General features: G+C 42.5%; 1 protein-coding gene across 4 annotated transcripts; it reads right to left on the reverse strand.

The window, feature by feature from the left end:
* Positions 1 to 6,892: 6,892 nt before the first annotated feature.
* MLANA (melan-A) lies at positions 6,893 to 19,637 on the reverse strand. Of its 4 annotated transcripts, XM_061425343.1 has the most exons (6): positions 19,516 to 19,575; positions 19,236 to 19,357; positions 18,169 to 18,270; positions 14,738 to 14,834; positions 8,543 to 8,656; positions 6,893 to 7,226 (listed from the first exon to the last, which is right to left on the reverse strand). In XM_061425343.1, exons 3-6 carry the CDS (start codon positions 18,243 to 18,245, stop codon positions 7,158 to 7,160), a joined length of 357 nt encoding a protein of 118 aa, XP_061281327.1. In that variant the 5' UTR covers positions 18,246 to 18,270; positions 19,236 to 19,357; positions 19,516 to 19,575; the 3' UTR covers positions 6,893 to 7,157. The 4 variants fall into 4 exon arrangements, with proteins under 4 accessions (XP_061281327.1, XP_061281328.1, XP_061281326.1 ...); XM_061425344.1 differs by lacking the exon at positions 19,236 to 19,357 and having other exon boundaries at positions 14,738 to 14,780; positions 19,516 to 19,622; XM_061425342.1 differs by lacking the exon at positions 19,236 to 19,357 and having other exon boundaries at positions 19,516 to 19,622.
* Positions 19,638 to 21,387: the final 1,750 nt, after the last annotated feature.

A 21,387-nucleotide genomic window follows, 5' to 3' on the forward strand; every position in this document is an offset into this window, starting at 1 on the left:
CAAGTTAGGTTCCAATAGTATGTGAACATGAACTTCCAGATGTTCAAGCTGTTTGAGAAAAGGCAGAGGAACCAGAGATCAAATTGCCAACATCCGTTGGATCATTGAAAAAGCAAGAGTTCCAGAAAAACATCTACTTCTGCTTTATTGACTATGCCAAAGACCTTGTGGATCAAAAAAAAAAAAAAAAAACTGTGGAAAATTCTTAAAGGGAATTGGGGAATTCAAGATGGAAATTGGGAATTCCAGACCACCTTACCTGGGATTACGAGGTATTCCCAGGGGAATACCAGCCTACCTTACCTGCCTCCTGAGAAATCTATGCGGGTCAAGAAGCAACAGTTAGAATTGGACATGGAACAGCAGACTGGTTCCAAATTGGGAAAGGAGTACATCAAGGCTGTATATTGTCACCCTGCTTATTTAACTTACATGCAGAGTACATCATTGCGAAATGCCGGACTGGATGAAGCTCAAGCTGGAATCAAGATTGCAGGGAAAAATATTAATAACCTCAGATACACAGATAACCACTCTTTTGGCAGAAAGCAAAGAACTAAAGAGTCTCGAAAGTGAAAGAGAATGAAAAACTTGGCTTAAAACTCAACATTCAAAAAAACTAAGATCATGGCACATTCAAAAAAACTAAGATCATCACTTCATGGCAAGTAGATGGGGAAACAATGACAGACTTTATTTTCTTGGGCTCCAAAATCACTGCAGATGATGACTGCAGCCATGAAATTAAAAGACACTTGCTCCTTGGAAGAAAAGCTATGACTAACCTAGACAGCATATTAAAAGGCAGAGATGTTACTTTGCCAACAAAAGTCCATATAGTCAAAGCTGTGATTTTTCTAGTAGTCATGTATGGATGTGAGAGTTGGACTCAAAAGAAAGCTGAGTGCCGAAGAATTCATGCTTTTTTTTTTTTTTTTAGAATTTTATTTTATTTTTAAACTTTACATAATTGTATTAATTTTGCCAAGTATCAAAATGAATCCGCCACAGGTATACATGTGTTCCCCATCCTGAACCCTCCTCCCCCCTCCCTCCCCACACCATCCCTCTGGGTCGTCCCAGTGCACTAGCCCCAAGCATCCAGTATCGTGCATTGAACCTGGACTGGCAACTCGTTTCTTACATGATATTTTACATGTTTCAATGTCATTCTCCCAAATCTTCCCACCCTCTCCCTCTCCCACAGAGTCCATAAGACTATTCTGTACATCAGTGTCTCTTTTGCTGTCTCGTACACCGGGTTATTGTTACCATCTTTCTAAATTCCATATATATGCGTTAGTATACTGTATTGATGTTTTTCCTTCTGGCTTACTTCACTCTGTATAAAGTGTGGTGTTGAAGAAGACTTGAGAGTCCTTTGGACTGCAAGAAGATCAAGCCAGTCAGTCCTAAAGGAAATCAGTCCTAAATATTCATTGAAAGGACTGATGCTGAAGCTGAAACTCCAATACTTTGGCCACCTGATGCAAAGAACTGACTCATTGGAAAAGACCCTGCTGCTTGGAAAGATTGAAGGCAGGAGAAGGAGATGGCAGAGGAGGAGATGGTTGGATGGCATCATGGACTCTACAGACATAAGTTTGAGCAAGCTCCAGGAGTTGGTGATGGACAGGGAAGCCTGGCATGCTGCAGTCCATGGGGTCGCAAAGAGTCAGACACAGCTGAGGGACAGCTGAGACAGAGGAAGACCAATTGACTACTAGGTGAGTTGACCAGATGATGTGAGGACCTGATACCTCCCAGTAATGGTATCAAAAGAGAGGTGAGGTTTAAAAGACATGGGAACTGTTCAGGGTGAGAGCTTAATCCTCCATCTTCCTTGGGGACCTGATGATTCAGAATCTCCTGATACTCTTCGACCTCTGTCCAGGGATACATGTGGAACAGTGTGGGAAACTTAGGAAAAGCTGGATTTAAACTGCTCCAGCCAATTTTTTGTTTTGATTATTTTATCTTCTTAGCTCAGTAACTGCCAGACAACTTTCTTTTTTTTTTTTAACTTTTTATTTTGTATTGAGTTATAACTGATTAACAATGTCGTAATAGTTTCAGGTGAACAGCAAAGCCATACAGAGCCGTATGTATCCATTCTCCCCCAACACCCTCCCATCCAGGCCCCACATAACAGTGAGCAGAGTTCCATTATATGTGGAATCTAAAATGATACAAATGAACTTACAAAATAGGAAGAGACTCACAGACTTAGAGAACGAACTTATGGTTGCTGGTGGGAGGGTTGGAGAGGGAAGGATAGTTGGGGAGTTTTGGATGGACTTGTACCTTCAGCTGCTAAACAACTTTTTTGAGCTTTTTTTCTCATGGAAGACAATCCAGCTTTGATAAAAGGAAGTGCTTTCCAGCTCTTTCTCAAGGCCATACTTTCTAGGGATCATCCTTCTGATGTATATGACTAATATTTTTGTGCACTTTGGGACATTTCTCAATTTATATGCAGTAAATTCTCTCCTTGATTATTTTCTGCAAATTTGTGTCACACGTTCTTAATTCTTAACATAGTTCAGACACTATTTGAAGTTTTAGCTGAAGTTTTTGGACCTCACTTTCAAACTGTTTTCAGACTGCAAAGACTTTGTCTACTTTGGAGAGCATTCATTTGAACTGTAAGTGATTTGTTCATTTAATTTTCTTCACTTTTTAAATAGTCATCGGTTTTTCTCCTTCAAACCTTTTTAAGGATACATTTGTCAGGGTCAGTGGATTCCTTCAAACTGACTTCTGATTGACAGTCCAGAGAGTTCTCAAGTTTCTGCCTTGCTCTTTATCTAATTTCAAGTTGCCATCAACCATGTAATCTCTAGAGAAATCTGGCAAACTTATTGTCTTTGGTGCAGTTTCAGAGATTTTAATGGGCCCTCTTTACCATGGAAAGCCTCTTTCCTTTGTGTTTTCAAGTTGCCAAGCATTTTTTCCTGTTCTTTTATTTTCCACTCTTTTCCTCCATCTTGGGATAGCAGTTTTAGGCTTTCTTTAAAATAAGTATTTTCAAACCATCCATGATTTCCTTTTGAAGTTGTTCTGTATCCTTCTGAAATGCTTTTAATATGTTCTGGGACAGTCACTTGAGATTAAGGGATTTTGATGCAACTTTTAAGTGACCTGGGTCTCCTGCATTGCAGGCAGATTCTTTACCACCTGAGCTACCAGGGAAGCCCTTAAGTGTCCTTAAAATCAAGCCATGGAATGAGAGTTTAGGGGGCTCACTTTTGTTCTTTTGGGAGAAGATCTACAATGTTCTCAAATGACAAGTGGACCTGTCCAGATATTTATAAGTACTACCAAACTCAGTGTTTGTAACTTCAGAGAACTGGTCTCTACTGGAGGTGACTTGAGCACTTCATTGGTTTGTGTAATCAGTCTGGTCTTCTCACTGACTAACTTGAGCTAAAAATCTTTTGGCTAGCTTTTTTTCATCTTTACAGTATCATCTCCTCAGGAAACCCATGGAGACTTGCACCTTATCTCAAAAATGAGAACAGCTTCTGAGGGCTGGTGCAGGGTGAGTGGATGAGGGAAGACCAGAACTGTCTAACTTTGCTCTGCTTACTGCACAAATAGTGATATTATCTGTCCAGTGCATTTGGATAAGTGGAAAACACTGAGGGGATCACCCATGAGCTCTGACTACTCTAATCTTAACCCAATTCTGCAGGAAGCCTCTGAGATCAAAGCAGCTCCATGCCATTGTGTATTCTCTGCCCATGAGCTGGACAGGCATAATGGTAGGGCACACTGCAGTAGAGGACTCATGCCCGCAGCCCAGGGTGAGGCTCATTCTCTTGAATTATAATTGCGTTCAACAGGGTGGAAGCCTAATCCTGGCTGCAGAGGTCACAGAGACCTCTCTCCCCTGGAGGCTTCTGGTTTGTGTTTGGTCAGTTCACATGGGCAGGGGCAGAGCCCTGAAGGTCCTCAAAAAGGTATTAAGTAACAGCCTTGGGTTTCAGTATCAAATTTGGCAATGTGTTAACAGTTCATGGATTTTCTTTGGGACCAATTTACCCCCATTTAATCAAAGCATTCCTAGATGGGGGAACCTTTCCTCCAGTAGTGACTCAGTGACCCAGGCTCCTCCCGTGTGACTCTGCTATCTTCAACTCATGGCTCCCAGAGTTGTCAGCTGATCTCCAATCCAGAGATTCATTTTCAAAAGTGTAGCTGCCTCTGTGAAGGAAGCAGTTTCTTCTTTTGTCTGGCATTTTCTATTCCTTTAAATGGAATTTCACTCTTCTAGCTTCTTTCTGGCAAACTCAGTGAAGCCTTGTCCATCGCCTGGAACACTACCTTGAAAAATGCTGTAAACAGAGCCTTTGTCCATGAGGAAAAGAGAGATCTCTCAGCAAATGATGGTCTGGGGATCTTGAAGGCGTCCAGGGCTCAAGCCATAGGTTCTTTATTATTATTATTATTATTCTTTGCCAAGTTGTGCAGGGTGTAGGTAATGGTAGTGGCCAATGAGTGGCAATGAAGTCTCTGCAGAAGATAGAACATCTGTGGGAAGGTGAGGGCAAGGGTGACTTTGGCCCAGAGTAGGGAGTGAGCAGCCAAAGAAGTTTGAGGAGGTCATGTGCACAGTGGGTAGGGGGATGGGGTTGGTGATCACTGAGCTAAGGTTTTCAGAGCCCAGTTGTGATAAAGAGGACATTTGAATAATAGGTTCCATAGGAGTTCTATGTCAGGGGGAGGCAGACCGTTAGAAGCTTGGGCACAGGGTTTGGACACCTGAGCAGGATAAGGAGGGTTCCAGTTAGGGAGCTGGTTGGTGGTAGTCCACAGCAAGATGTCAGGATCTGAGCAGACTGGACGGCATCTCCTGAGGGGGCGTGGAATGGCATGGCAGACTGATGGTAAAATGCTTACATACTAAGGTGATTAATGCAGTAAGTTGGTAATTTGAGATTAACAGAAGTCATTTTCCAACTAGCAGGAAAAATGAATTTGAAAACATGAAAAGAGTTTAGAATGAAAAAGGTTACAACTAAAGCTTTGTAGTTGATTTAGAATTGGAGTTATCAGTATGAACCCATGATTTTTTATATATATATATATAAAATATATGTAGTGTTGTAAATGTGCTCACTTTTTAATTGTTTGTTGTTGTTGTAAGAGTTCTTTATATAAACTACGTACAAGTCCCTTATCAGTTGTATCATTTGTAGATATTTTATCCCAGTGCTGTGTGTCTTCTCTTTCTTGATTGTTTTCATCATTTGAAGCACAATGCTTTTCATTTTGATGAATTCCATTTACCAACATCACTTGTGGCTTTCTGTCATATCTAAGAAACCATTACCAAATCTAACTTTGCAAAAATTTATTCTTCTTTTTCTCCTAAGAAAAATAAGAAGTCTTAACTAAAAAGTAGTCTCAACTCCTATACTTAGCTCTATGAATTTTTTTTAGCTAATATTTATAATGATATGAGATAGGGCTCCAACTTTATTTTTTTGTCAAAAAAATTTTTTTTATATTCCTACTGGGACTTTATTAATAGCAGGAAGATTGTTTATAGCAGGGGTGGAAGTAAGTCTCAGACCCCTACCCCTACCCTCAGTGACACACAATGATAAATAAGCAGTTGTGGTTGGGCACAGGGATACAAGTTCTTCTGTAGAAGTGGAGGACTGAGGCTCAAGACAGATGAGGATAGGAGCTAGCCAAATCCTAATTAAGTTTTCTTTCTCAGAATATATTTGTTTGAAAAGGGGAGAGAGGGTTTAAGTAGTTAGACTGGACAGAATCGGGAAAGATGGGATGTCTTTTAGCACTTTGAGGAATGATGTGTTTTTTTCAATGTGTGTACTAAATATCTTTACTCAGTGTCCCCCCCACCCCATGCAAGCTTGTCTTCAGTGGAAATGATGCAGTTTTGCCACACTGGCATTTCCACTGACATAAGAGGATGGTAGGTGGTTTACTGACTCAGCATTAGATACATAGTCACAGAATGAGAAAGTCATCTCTTTCTCTTACAAGCCTTCTAATTATGTCAGAAGATTTTCTCTGATTCTTGCTAATCTTCCTATTTAATAATGAGGGCAGGTCTCAAGTTGATGGCCTGCTGTGATCATCAGTATCTTTCTAGGTTCCAATGAAAGTAATTTGCTTTCATTATCTTCTTTTTTATCTTTATTCCCTACTTAGAAAAAGTGATACTGGTTTTCCATTTAGAGTGGTGATATAAGTTAAGCCAAAAAACTTTAAATGAGGTTGATCAGAAGAAAAACATTAGACAGATAATAATATGTAGATGTCATATACATTGCAATGTTGCTATACAAATAAAGACACCATTCCAGAATTTCTGATCCTTTATGATTTCTTCTATATGTTCTTTTGAGAGGAATTTGGGAGCCCAAAGGAGCTAAATTGCCTTTGGGACATTGAAACCAAGGTGTCAGCCAAACTAGAGTAGCTTTTATTTGTTTAAGTCCTTACACCACCTTTTGATTTAACAGGAAATCCTTGTCGTTAATTATCATAGCATTGAGCATTGAAGTGAAATGTAATTAGAACTGCATGAACTGTATTACTGAAAATACAGTATCTCTGCAGTGTGGTGTTATTGCACCATGGAACTGTAGAACACAAAGAGACATGACTGATTGCTGATCAGATGGATCTGACTGTAATTTGTTAGGTCATTCAGCTCTTGATCTTAAACCTGTAAAGGTATAATTTTGAGTACTCCATAACACAGACTAACCTGCAACTGAACATGTTAGAGTTCATGTTGGTCAAGAGGCTGCTTCTTCAAAAATCAGAATAGTAGTTAGTTTTTAGCCACATTTTAACTTAAAAAGAAATCCATTGGTCCCAGAACAGCACTTGAATGCTCTCCCTCAGAAAATAACATTGTAGATTTATTATTACTGGCACAGATAGTATCAATCCATTACAATGTTTATTGACAAAGTTTTTCCCATTTTAATGTTTCTTATCATTTCCTCAATCAGTTGCCCTACAAAGAATTTGACACTTAGCTTATTATTATTAATAGAGCTCATATACATTGTTTCTACAGCATTCTGAAGCATAACATTGCATATCCACATCAAATTTAAGCAAAAGCATGAGGGAAATCATTTCAGCACCTCTCAAGGCCTCGCTGGCTCTCATGGAGAATAAGGTGGTGGTGACTGTTCTGCAGACAGTTTCTCATAAGCGGGTGGAGCATTGGGAATCTGTGAGGATGAGAAAGGAGAGCATGGGCTTAACAACAACACACATGGTTCTCGAAGAGGGATTAAGTCAAAATAGTTAGCATCATGTTTATACTTTTGCTCTGGATTGAAACTTGTTCGCTTAACTGTCCATATCTAATTTCCACCCAGTGAGGTAGTTAATGTTAAATTACGCAAGTGTGTATGTTGAAGCATTTGGGCAGTGGTGGGGGGAGAAAAAAGGCTAAGTGGCTTCCCCAAAATCTCCTTGGATTATCTTTATCAGTAGAAGCCCCAAGCCCTAACTTACAAATTTTTCAGTCCTGTTACAGACACTGATCACACAATATCTTTACCACAAGCATAATTGCTGTGTCTAAAGGCTGTTGCTTCTATCAACAGAGCACAAATGTATCAGGCCCTCATTTGATTCCAACAACCTTAGGAATATTTCCATTGCTTTTATGTTACAGGTCAGGCAGCTGGGGCACAAGGAGGTTAAATCACTTGATGAATGTCTTACAACTGGCCAGTCATGGAGCTAAGAGTCAAATATAGGAATTTGGCTCTGGAGCCAGTGCTCTCAAAAGCTATAATTACTGCATCTATACCAGGACTGTCCAGTAGAAATAGAGTGTACCACATATGTGGTTTTAAAATTCCTAGTAGCTGCATGTTTAAAAATTAAGAGAAACAAGTAAAATTAATTTCACTAATATATTTTATTTAACCCCACTTTCATGTTGAAGTGAGATATTATCACTTCAACCTGTAGTCAGTATAAAACTCATTAGTGGATTTTTATGTTATTTTCTTTGTACTAAGTTGTTGAAATCTAGTACGTATTCCAGGATGTCTTAATTCAAAGTACTGCGTTTCAGGTTTTCAATAACCGCATGTGACTAGTGGCTACAGAGCAACTGTTGGACAGTGCAACTCTAAACAATTAATAATAGGTACTTTTTCCCTCTGTTAGTTATGTCTATGTTCAGGACCAAAGCAATTATACTAAAAAGCATGAGACAAAAGGACATTGTATCCAGAACCAAGTTCTTCCTTTGGGCCTTACATGTAGATGTTTCTTTATTGACCCAGGAAACTCTGGATATGAGAGGACACAATTTAGAAAACCTCTGTGAATTCCCTTGTTCTTAATCTTACTATTTACTTTTTATTATGGTAAAATATACCATATAAAATTTAACATTTTAACCATTTTTTAGTCAGTAGCATTAAATATATTCACATTGCCCTTGTTTTTTAAATGGCAATATTTTATTCATTAGAGTTAAAAGTAGGCATATACAGAAACACCAGGATGCAAGATCTCAACCTACCACAGGTTCACAATTGTTCTCTTGAAAAGGCAATTTGCTGTTCTGTTGACCAAGCCCCTCATGTGAATATCTTCCTGTTAGGGTACTTTGAGTACCAGCATGAATGTTTTTGTCCTGAAATGTGAATTCATGAAGGTCAATGGGTGAGAAAAAAATAATTGAGTCCATTAAAGAAAAAGAGAAGGAAGCTGACGTTTTAAGAATGAGTTTTAATCTTGGCCCTGCCACTTATCTTCAGTGTATCCTCAGGTAGGCACTTAATCGCTCTGAATTCCAGTGTTCTAATAAGTAATATGAAGATAATGTCACCTACCTTTCAGAACTAGGCTTCCCCAGTGGCTCAGTGGTAAAGAACCCACCTGCCAATGCAGATGTGGAGTCGAGAAGATCCCTTGGAGGAGGAAATGACAACCCACTCCAGTATTCTTCCCTGGAAAAATCCCATGGACAGAGGAGCCTGGCAGGCTACAGTCTATGGGGTCACAAAGAATAGGACATGACTGAGCACAACAAAACGCCTAATACAGTGCCTGACATCTATTAGTTAGTCAATGAATATTTTTGAAAGGAAGGAGAAGAAGAGTGAAATATAAAACTGGATCTCAGAGAATGATTACAAGAGCAGTAGATCAGAGCTAGGGAGGCAGGAGGTGGTTTCACAGTGAGGAGAAACATAGGAACAGCTTGATAGCAGGGACACTATTTCTGCCTTCCCCATAATGACACGGAGAAGGCAATGGCAACCCACTCCAGTACTCTTGCCTGGAGAGTCCCATGGACAGAGGAGCCTCGTACGCTGCAGTCCATGGCGTCGTGGGGAGTCAGACACAACTGAGCAACTTCACTTTCACTTTTCACTTTCATGCATTGGAGAAGGCAATGGCAACCCACTCCAGTACTCTACCCTGGAGAATCCCAGGGATGGCAGAGCCTCTCCACAGTAGTCATTCTCAAACTTTAGAATGCAGCAGTGTCACTTGGGGGACTTGTTAAACACAGATTGCTGGGCTCACACCCAGAATTTCTGACATAGTAGGTATAGGGTAAAGCCCTATAAATTTGCATTTCTGGCAAGTTCCCAAGTAATACTGATACTGCTGGTCCCGGGCTCTCTAGGCAATGCACTTCCTTATTGCCTGTGCCTGGCATGATCCTGCTACGATATGACCCTTAGAGGAAGGAGGAGGTCAGGTGGGGGCCATAGAAAAGGAGGGAGTATGTGTCCCTTCTAAAGGGACAAACCACTGCATAGCTGCCAAGTTTTGCCAGATCTTTTGATTTTTTTCAAAAAATAAACAAGAAATTAAGATTTTTATATAAAATGTTACTTTCAAATGTTTGCACCTAATTCCGTTTTTTTAAGTTACAGACCCAAACATTATCTGTGAACCAAATCCACCAGTAGGACATGAGCAGCTCTCTGGGGTCCTGGCTGAGGGGAACTGGAACAGGAAGGCCATGCCTGTTCAGTGCCTCCTCCGCAGTCTTATCTGTAGACTGTGGTTGATTATTGGCGTTACTGGGTTGAAAGAGAATGGCATCCATATGGGTCTCCCAGGAAGGAGAAGTGTTTGGATCATCAGTTGGATGAGACCAGACATGGTTGGGGCTGGTACCTATAGAGTCTGCCGGCTGTAAAGAAGTTTTCCTAAACTCTACTCTGAAATCATTATTGACACTACCTTTTGGAAGTATATAAGCACAGAGACCCCAATCTTGACGAGAGGATCCAAGGAGGTTCTGCTCCCCTCCACAGCTACCAGTGATATACCTCCAGTAAGGTGCTTAATGGGCTTCCTGCGTAGCTCAGCTGGTAAAGAATCTGCCTGCTATGCAGGAGACCCTGGATCGATCCCTGGGTTGGAAAGTTCCCATGGGGAAGGGATAGGCTACCCACTCCAGTATTCTTGGGCTTCCCTGGTGGCTCAGAGAGTAAAGAATCTGCCTGCAATGCAGGAGACCTGGGTTCCATTCCAGGTTGGGAAGATCCCCTGGAGGAGGGCATGGCAACCCATCCCAGTATTCTTGCCTGGAGAATCCCCATGGACAGAGGAGCCTGGCGGGCTACAGTCTTTGAGGCTGCAAAGACTCAGACATGATTGAGCAACTAAACACAGCATAGCACAGCACAAGGTGTGTTAATGTTAATGCATTCTCTCCCTTTACCTCGATTATTGGTTTTATTCCTTATTTTTTTAATTCTCACCTACCATAGGTTAGGAGCTTGATTCACTTCCCCAGTTCACTGCCAATTCTGTGTATTTGCATCAAACTTCAGTGTGTGTGTTCAAACAGGGTCCTGGGTCCCACCACCAGAGATGGTCCCAGACTCTACATTTTAGCAAGAACCCTAGGTTATTTGAGTGCAGGGGCCCCTGAGTGTACACTGAGAAACATGACACTGAAAGATGTGAGTGGAAACTGAGCTGTCAGGAGAGCTTTTGAATTTTTCCCCAAGAATAAGAAGTGTTATGTCCTAAACTTAGAAGTGAAAGAATAAAATTCATATATATGAAAGCCAACTTCCAATGCCTTATAAATCATTTTTCTGCAGAAACGCATTTCTGCAAAAAGCAGTCTTTCCTTTCAAAAGATGTTTTTCAGGTCTAAGAGGAATTGTTGGGCAAGGAAGAAATTTTAGGAGGCCTTACTTCCAACCAACCTTTCTACCATTCTGTGGTCAATGAAAGTGGAAAAATAAACATATTTCAAAGCTTAATAAAGGTTGCTTAAAAGTGGTACCTGAAGCTTGCATTAATCGTCATTTATCTTCTGTTATATAATGAAAACAGAATCACCAAAGAGAGACAGGGAGGTAATTATGTAATTAAATACAGTACTTAATGCACTACTTTACATAATTTTACCTACATTTCTTAGACTGCTGGTCCCCAACCTGGCTTTTCAGGAGATACGAAAGCTCAAAACAAGATTTTAATATTAATTTTAAAAATAAATGACTCCATTTTAAAACATTAGAAGGAATCAGAGAATTTAAACACAGTTTTTAAATCTCATAAAAATTCCAGAAACTCTGCAAGAGGACTGGAGGATGGCAGGTTGAACAGCCAGGCAAATGTTCAGTGTCGGAGGCCATGGCTCAGACTATCATTCTTCCATTGAACGCATTTAAGATAAGAGAGTGTTGAAGCAGAATAAGGGGGGAAAGGTTGCTTTTTTGTCTGGGTAGCATCAAGCTAGAAATTATGGACAGTCTTCCTTGCAGTCTAAGGGGCTCTCAAGAGTCTTCTCCAGCACCACAGTTCAAAACCATCAATTCTTCGGTGCTCAGCTTTCTTCACAGTCCAACTCTCACATCCATACATGACCACTGGAAAAACCATAGCCTTGACTAGATGGACCTTTGTTGGCAAAGTAATGTCTCTGCTTTTTAACATGCTGTCTAGGTTGGTCATAACTTTCCTTCCAAGGAGTAAGTGTCTTTTGATTTCATGGCTGCAGTCACCATCTGCAGTGATTTTGGAGCCCCCCAAAATAAAGTCTGACACTGTTTCCACTGTTCCCCATCTATTTGCCATGAAGTGATGGGACCAGATGCCATGATCTTAGTTTTCTGAATGTTGAGCTTTAAGCCAACTTTTTCACTCTCCAGTCCATCCTAAAGGAGATCAGTCCTGGGTGTTCATTGGAAGGACTGATGGTGAGGCTGAAACTCCAATACTTTGGCCGCCTCATGAGAAGAATTGACTCACTGTAAAGACCCTGATGCTGGGAGGGATTGGGAGCAGGGGGAGACGGGGACGACAGAGTATGAGATGGCTGGATGGCATCACCGACTTGATGGACATTGAGTTTGAGTGAACTCCGGGAGTTGGTGATGGACAGGGAGGCCTGGCCTGCTGTGATTCATGGGGTTGCAAAGAGTCGGACGTGACTAAGCAACTGAACTGAAGGAATGGACACGACTAAGCAACTGAACTGAAGGAATGGATACCAACATACTGAGTTTGTAGAGCTTTTATTCCTTGAACGACTAATCATTTTTTTTTTAATATGTAAACATAGAATTAATTTTTTTAATTATAGAAGAAAGCATATATTACATAAAAAGTGATATGCATCATGTATGTCATCTGTGTCCAGGTGTATAATAGAGCAAATGAGGCTCAGAGAAATGAAAATCTAAGGCCACCAGTAAGTCAACAGCAGAGCGAGACCAAATCCTTATGCCATACAATTGGCTGACTGCCATGTGCCAGGCATTGTGCTAGGCTCTGGAAGTAAAAGGGGAATAAAAATACTCTCTGCATCAGCTCCAAATGGGATGAAGAGAAGGTGTGGAAGAAGCAAAAAGTAACAAATTACAAGGCAATGTCATAACCCTGTTCTAGAGGTGCACATGAAGTGTATCAGTTCAGTTCAGTCGCTCAGTCGTGTCCGACTCTTTGCAACCCCATGAATTGCAGCACGCCAGGCCTCCCTGTCCATCACCAACTCCCAGAGTTCACTCAGACTCACATCCATCAAGTCAGTGATGCCATCCAGCCATCTCATCCTCTGTTGTCCCCTTCTCCTCCTGCCTCCAATCCCTCCCAGCATCAGGGTCTTTTCCAATGAGTCAACTCTTCACGGAGGTGGCCAAAGTACTGGAGTTTCAGCTTTAGCATCATTCCTTCCAAAGAAATCCCAGGGCTGATCTCCTTCAGAGTGGACTGGTTGGATCTCCTTGCAGTCCAAGGGACTCTCAAGAGTCTTCTCCAACACCACAGTTCAAAAGCATCAATTCTTCGGCACTCAGCTTTCTTCACGGTCCAACTCTCACATCCATACATGACTACTGGAAAAACCATAGCCTTGACTAGACGGACCTTTGTTGGTAAAGTAATGTCTCTGCTTTTGAATATGCTATCTAGGTTGGTCATAACTTTCCTTCCAAGGAGTAAGCGTATAGCAGAGAGCAAAGAGTTCTTTCCCTAACCTCTCAACCCAAGGCTTTGCTGTGGTTGGAGTCTTATTCAGACTCAAGAACTTCTCCTTCCCATAAATGCCACCACACTGGAGGGCTGCTGCTTGGTGACTGTGTCTCCCCACGTTCACCCTTTCATGATTTATATCTGGGACACTATGGCAAGATGGCCATTAGGAAAAGGGTCATATGGGATTTCCCAAGCTTTCCAGCAAGGAGAAGAATTTGAAGCTACCATTTTCACTTTCTCCTTCTCCTTCTCAGGAACTGCCAGGCTCTAGACTTCCACCCAGACCAGCCCTCCTCTCCATCACAGAACCACTTTCTCTGAATGAAGTGTTGCTAAATGAGGAAGGGGACTTTCCAACATCTTTTGTAAAGATAAGATTTTTCCCATTATATATCAACCTCAGAAGCTTTCAGATCTGTAATAAAGAGAGAGGAGAAAGAAAAATTGCAACTCTCCTTCTATCCTGTTGCTCACTGTGGAGAATGCCTTTGGATGCTTAAGTTCCAAACTGCTACCTGTCTTTGAAGCAAGGTTTCTGAAACCTGTAGTCTTCACAGGTTAGTGACTTTGTTGATGTTGCTTGTTTCTGAAGGATCCTGCTACCCCAAGACTGGACATTGTCATTTGTTAACTTCCTGCTCATATGGGTAAAGGAGCAAAAATCCTAATAAAACCACATCGAGCATCAGAGGAGGGAGGAGCCTGTTAAAAACCTGGCGGTGCTTTGTGCTGCTGAGGGGTGGACAGTTTCCTCACTGCACTGATGGCTACATGGGTCCTGGCTATGCTGGACTGCTAATAGAGTTAGAAGAACTTGGAATTCCCAGGAAACCTGGAAAGAAAGGGGTGAAGAGGTAGGATAAGAAGAATGGGCCACTAAGGGGAGTAACAGAGCCAGTGGGAATCCCCAGAAGGATTGGTAAGACCTGGAGTGTCTCATGTATTTCTGTTCAACTGTGCAAGAGGACCACGAAGCCTTCCTCCTTGCCCCCCAAACCATCAGCTACAAAGGCAGGCCCTCGAGTTTGCTGTGAGTGGAATCAGAAAGATGGACCAAGTTCCTGGTTGGGATTCATGCCTGGGCAGAGGCAAAGGAAGAGTTATAAGACGTAAAGTGTAGAGAAAGATGCATCAGAACCATGAATCAGTGCTGGAGGTGATCGTGAGACTGTCACTACACTCCCCAGAATTTCAGAGAAAGAAGGAGAAGAGAGGTCCTGGAACTGGAGAGACTCAGCAGTGGGAACACTTTACTGACCTTCAAGCTTCGGTATCCACTTCGTCGTCTGCAGTACCAGCAGCTGAGAAGTAGTAGAATTCCCAGAATCACTATCAGGATGCCAATCCCTGCAGCCCTGGCCCGAGAGACAGACAAGTCCACCTTGGTATGGAAACCTTGCTCCAGATTATGATGAAACCTGCGTCAGTCTTCTCTCTTCACAGGGGCTTTGTGATCAGAGCAGTATCTCCCAGTCCCCAAGGAGTATTCCACCCCACCCCACACCAGGCACCCGTGGGCGTCCAGCATGCATATACAGAGACAGAACCATCTCTAGGAGCCTCTCAGGTGTGTGTCCACGCAGCAGTGCTAAGTGCCATGGGCCCTAGCACCCAGGCTCCAAGTGCAACAGGTGCAGTGGCAGCTGACCCTTCTGTGGACTGAGTTATCTTTCCATCAGGGCTAGTTTAAAACATTTTCCCCAACTGTCAGTCCACAAAAAAGAAACAGAAATTAACTTTGACTTAATGCTGTAAGCTGGGTACCATGATAACCATTCTGTATTCATTAGATTATTTAATTCTCACAACAACCCTGCCAAGCACTATGGCGAGCACCCTGCTATTGGCTCTGTCACAACAATCCTCAGGGGTAGGTATGACATTCATTTCACATCTGACATCCCCAAGTCTTCAGGCTGGTAATATGCCCAAGGTTGCACAACCAGAGAGAAACAGAACCAGCATTCATAGCGACTGGCCTGAGGTACCCGGCCAGTGCCCTTTTGACCGCATCACCCCTTCCTGAAATGGAGCTGTTACAAGGGCATTCAGTGGGTTCTCGTGACTGAAGGCAGATGATTCCATTCCCAGCATGCCTGTGCTCTCATTCTACCTCCTAGGTCTGTGGTCACCCCCTCGGGCATCTCGACACACACAGAGCTCTGTTTGAACTCCTCACACCACAGTCACATTGTGCTCACACACAGGAAGTGAGAGCCAAAAATGCTGGGATGTGCCAGAAACACCATAAGAACCCATTGCCCAGCAGGGCAGGGCTCCTCAGATGTCACCCAAATACCTCCTGCAAGGGAGTTGCCTGAGATGCGTGTTAAAGTACAGATCCGGGGCCCCTGACCTCAAGACCTACTGAGTCAGCCTCTTGGGCAGCAGTGCCCAGGAAGCTGCATTTTCACGAGCTCCATAGGTGGCTTGTGCCACCTCAACTGAGAACTTCTCAACTGTGGTTTCACAGAGGTAGAGTCTGTTGAGTCATCATGTAAATCCTGAAAAGTATACTACCTAATACCACGTGCAGTTGCACCCCTCAAGAGTATTTTTTTGCTGTTGGGACTTTTTTCCAGAAGATCTCACCACCACATCCCATTTGACCATGCGGGGATATTAGAGAATCCCACTAGGGTCTTCTGAAGAAATACTCCAGCCTGAATTCCTCTTCAGTGCCTTTGACAGGTTCTCCATCTCTCTTGCCCCTGCTAGTTCACTCCAGTAAAGCAATTCAACAGTTCTCTCCCAAGACAGCAGGTTTGCAGGAGGTTCTGAGCAGATCACTTAAGAGACGGTCCAAACGATGCGGGGAGCGAGCTCCGCCCCTGGCAAAGGTCGTGAGGAAGGAGGCTCGGCATATGCAAAGGCGGGATCAAGCCTCAGGAGTCTCCCTGGAAATTCTCGAGCATCTACCCCCAAAACCAGAGTCTGCCTAGTTTCTGCTTTGTGCTTTCACCTACACCTCTGACTTTACGGGGGGCTGTCCCCCACTACTTCTCTCTGAAAAAAGAGTTAGCTTACAGCTCCAGTTAATAATTCCTGGGTGTGACAGTGTTTCAACCTACAAACTCCTTTGGAAGTCCTCTAGCCTGCCTGAATAGGTTTTTCCGGCCACATGTGATTGCTCAGAGCCTCCCAACTGTGAGGGGCATGAGATGTTCTAAACTGTCTAAATACAGATTCCTTTGAGCAGTTAAAAGGTTGATTAAAAATTGTATTGGTGAAGGGATTTTCACTTGTCAGGCCAATGTTTGCTGCTAAGTTTCCATATCCCTTACCTGCTGTGTCCCTGGCAGTGTATTGATTAATATAATTGGTGTAAGTAGTAGCTTTAATGTTTGTAACCTGGGGCCCTTGAGTTAATTCTTTTTCTTGTTATAGCCCACCACACCTTTGCTCTGTAGGAATGCAACTTTATCTAATGCTTTTTGGAGGCTGGCGCCTGACTTTAGAATCACCTTTAGAGAAAAATAAGTTTCTTAAAATGTTAACAGGCCTCCGGGCCAGAAGATGATGCAAATCACCTAAACTTTTGCATATGATAAGTTCGCAGGAAGAAAGCGTGGCTTGCTGCCTGACTCTACCCCTTCCCCCATTATCCTCTATGCATAACTTAAGGTATAAAAACTACTTTGGAAAATAAAGTGCGGGCCTTGTTCACCGAAACTTGGTCTCACCATGTCGTTCTTTCTCTTACCTTCTGGCTGAATTATTCAGCCTCTTTTCTCCACTGAATTTCCTCACTGAGCTATCCTTATTTCAGCCTCTTTTCTCCACTGAATTTCCTCACTGAGCTATCCTTATTCTATTACTCCTTATATAAGTTTATATAAGTTTAAATAAGCAGTTGTTTCCTGATCCTTGCCAACGCCGTCCCCGCTTCGAATTCCCTGGATCCACCGGGGCTGGACCCCGGCAATTCCTCATTTGTCCTATTGGAGTCTCCACTCAGAGAGGGGCCCCTCCACCACCACCACCCCTTGCTCACTCTCATCCTTGCAGAGTATGTCCTGTGGCTTATGTCCCCATCACAGCACTTATACCTGATGAAATTACTCCCATGCCTAACTGTCCCAGTAGGTTGTAAGATTTTTTTCAAAGGAGAGAATAGCATCTTGAGCTGGTGTATATTGCTTAGCACTTAGAAATGTTTAATCATGCAAATACTTATTTTAAAATAATTCATAATACAAAACACCTTTCTTTAGGGTAAAGCATTGATGCAAAGGTTATGACCACCCTCTTCACCTTGGACTCAGTCAACAGGTGGAGGGATGCACCTGCCCTTCAACCTCACTGTCCTTTGGCAACTTGCCTCTGTTCTATCTGCAAACCACCTCTGGGAGCCCAAGTGGAGTAGATAGGCAAGGCTTGAGGACAGAGGCATCATGCTCTCGGACAGAGGTTTTTCAGCCTGGGAACCCACAGCGAAGGCCTCATAGCCAAGAATGCAAACAAAAATGGCAAGATCCGGGTTTTTGCCTTCCCTCCCTCTTTGCCTTTTTGGTCTCAGAGAAACCTGAGACCTTTTGTAGGACCTCAGGGTCTCCTTCCCTCATTGCCAGGTTTATTTCTGGAGAAATAAACACTAGAGAGATTTACAGACAGACGTGCTGGTGGAAGCCAGAGGCTGTGTCAGCAAATGGCAAACTGTAACCCCGCTGGGTCTGGATTTGAACTTACTCTTCAGCCGTGACATAAGAGTGGCTGTGCCCTTTCCTGGGGGAACCATAGAAGAAGTGAGCCTCTTCTCTTGGCATCTTGTAGGGTCAGGCCACGGGACACCTAGCAGCAGGGGCACAGAGGTGTCATTTCATGCATCCAGAGTGTTCTTACCATCTCAAAAACACCCACAAAGACATTCTCGCTAGGTGACCAAAATTGACATCCAAACCCTCTGTTTTCTGTCTCTGCAAGGACTCGTACTTGTTTCTTTCCCAGATACCAAGTGGGAATTGCTCAGGTTTTTAACCCCTTTCTACCAACTGAAATTTAAGTTCAAAGAAGAAACTATAAACGAAAGGAAAAAACTTTCAAACTGAGTTGTGATTTGAGAGTTAATATGACTCTATACCATAAACTTGTAGAGAAACAAACAAGCATTTTAATTCATTGCTTACTTTCCTTGGCTCAAGACAGATTAATAAGAGGAGTTATTTCTCTCCAGAGGTATTATTTTATATCAATCCTTGGACAAATAAAAGGCTCTGATGATATAATGGGCATGTGCCTTAGCACAGCATCCTTCAAGCCCATTTTCCAACAAAGGAAACTGTCCCCCAAATATGAAATTTTAAACTATGATACAAACAAATAAAAAGCTCGTGAACTTCAGTGGTCATTATTAGAGTGTGCTTATTAAAAACCAACAATGATTTCTCTTCTCTCCTTGCTATTGTGTGTTTTTCATCCCTTTTACTGTTCTCGTGAATTGCATAGGTCTGATCCCCATGGAGTTATATTAATGAGCCCGTTTAAAACAGCTGAAGAGAAGTGGGAAAGGGGAGTGTAGAGTTCACCCCATGAACTCTTTCCTTGGGGAATTTCATGTGCCATTTGCACTTCCCAGTTGTAAAGAAGAAGTCACACTTGACCTTACTGATCATCTCAGGTGAATAATGTGGGGATGAACTCTGTTCAAAATGACAGACACACAACGAATTCTGCATTCAGTTGTTTTCTGTAAATCTATACCTCCAGTTTCAAGCCTTGGCAAACAGTGGCAGGACAGCAAATGTACTTCATCCTACCTGAGCCAAGAAAAGTGGTTCTTCAGAAGACTAGACACAGCTGTTCACGAGCCAGTTACAGCCTACGAATAACTGCTTTTCCTGGTTCTCTGCTTTGCTTCCGGGCAGTCTAGAGGTAGGACCTAGGAGGAGACTTTGTGAACCCTCAAAAGTCGGAGAATTGTGAATATTGAGGAGAATTCTGCCAACATCCAGGTATCAGGGAGGCTGGAGGAGTCCACTGGAATCTCCCAAACCCTGTTCTGTTCTGAAAGAGTGGGTGAAAAGGCATTGCTCTTACCTGCCTGCCTGGGACCAACTCCGTCTGCTGGCTGCCGTTTGTGTGAAGATTGCTTCTCTGGCTCTTAACCTTTTTAATTTTCTTTCCCCCCTGGTCTCGAGTCCCATGTTAATCACGAGTTTGGATTTCTGATGGGGTCATTTGTGATTGCTTAATTAGCGTGAAAGAAACCAACTTCATTCCTCTCCTCAAAAAGTCATGGCTCACTGTGACCTCTTTTTTCCCTTAATCCCAGGTTTCATCTTAGGGGAGTCATTAGTTTTAATGCTGATCCCTCATCTGTAGGATTGCCAGATAAAATATAGGCTTTCCAGTTACATTTGAATTTCAGACAAGCAATGAATAGATTTTAGTATAACTGTGTCCCATGACATTTTTAGTGCAAAAAATTATTTGCCATTTACTTGAAATTCAGTCGTAACGGGGCACCCTCTACCCACCCTCATCTTCACCTCAAAGTGTGGGTGAGCCTTTGGTCTCAGGCGTGAGGGTCATCTAGGAGCATGACCTCCTGATCAAGAAGAGGAATTAGAGGATCCCTGAAACTTCCTGAGCTAAGCTCCCAGGTTTTTTGTGACACCCTCAGAGATGACTGTCCCCTGGGAAGAATGGGTTTCTTGCATTGGCAAGGAGCAGAGAAAACTTCCTCTTTGAAGGTGGATATGACCTACCTAGAATTTAATTGAAACCAGGGCTAATTCAACCTACATAGCCTGCTCTGAGAGTCAAATGTGTACAGCCGAGAACTATTTCAGTGGGACAGAATTATCATTGCTCACAAGCTGTCTGTAACCATTGTAAACAAGCAAAAACTAAACAAAACACCCACCAGAATTAAGGAATGTGAAAGTTCTCATCAGCCAAGGACTTAGATTAAATGACCACTAAGGTTCCCCTTTACAGCTTCCCTGGTAGTTCAGACGGTAAAGAATTTGCCTGCAATGCAGGGGACCTGGGTTCCATCTCTGGGTTGGGAAGATCTCTTGGAGAATGGAATGGCAACCCACTCTAGTATTCTTGCCTGGAGAATTTCCATGGACAGAAGAGCCTGATGGGCTGCAGTCCATGGGGTTGCAAAGAGTTGGACATGACTGATCGACTAACATGACTACAACACGAGGTCCCCTTCCCCAGCTTGCAGATCTTACGGTTCTTTCCAGTTCCCATTGGACTGTCTTGTGTGAGGGCATTATCAGCACTGGATAATCATCAGTGGAAATGGCATGGGAGAAATGAAACAGCATGAGTGAGGTTGGTCTTCATTAGGTGAGATCCTTGTTCTCTCCTTTCTGAAAAGGAGAGAATATGCAAACAGATCTGAGTGACAAGAAGGAGTCAGCCATTCACAGATGGATGGAGAGTGTTTCATAGAGAAGAATCAGTGCAAAGGCCCCACAGCAGAGAAAGAATCAGACTTGGTCTGGACTCCCAGAACTGAGGCTGATTTAGGAGATTTCATAAGAAAATCAGGAAGGATACAAGCCTTTGGTGTCAAGGGATTTGAGGAGAGCAACTTTAACCTGAGGCTCAGGTTTATGCCCAATAACTCCCAGGAAGGCCTAGTGGTGGGTGCTAGTCTAGAAAGAAGGATACAGTTCTTTTATTTACTTTATTTTAAAAAAATTTTAATGTATACTTTATTTTTTAGAACAGCTTTAGATTTACAGAAGAATATGAAGATAATACATAGATATCCCATACCCAGTTCCCCTATTATTAATATCTTAAATTAGTTACAATAATGAACCAGTAACTAAAGCCATATCTCACTCAGATACCCTTAGTTTTTTACCTATGCCATTTTTCTGTTCTAGAATCCTACAAGACATGTTAACTAAAGGATGCAGTTCTGAGCCTAGAGACTGAAATGTG

Source organism: Bos javanicus, chromosome 8 (assembly GCF_032452875.1).
Source record: "Bos javanicus breed banteng chromosome 8, ARS-OSU_banteng_1.0, whole genome shotgun sequence".
Taxonomy (NCBI): domain Eukaryota; kingdom Metazoa; phylum Chordata; class Mammalia; order Artiodactyla; family Bovidae; genus Bos; species Bos javanicus.

What these genes read in the sequence shown, in the direction of transcription:
- MLANA (XM_061425341.1), bottom strand. Translation starts at nt 19,622, where the DNA reads ATGGGACTCGAGACCAGGGGGGAAAGAAAATTAAAAAGGTTAAGAGCC. An exon ending in AGTTGGTCCCAGGCAGGCAG is followed by an intron (nt 14,835 to 19,515) that starts GTAAGAGCAATG and finishes CTCTCGGGCCAG; the next exon opens with GGCTGCAGGGATTGGCATCC. An exon ending in GTGGATACCGAAGCTTGAAG is followed by an intron (nt 8,657 to 14,737) that starts GTCAGTAAAGTG and finishes TTCACATTTCAG; the next exon opens with GACAAAAACATTCATGCTGG.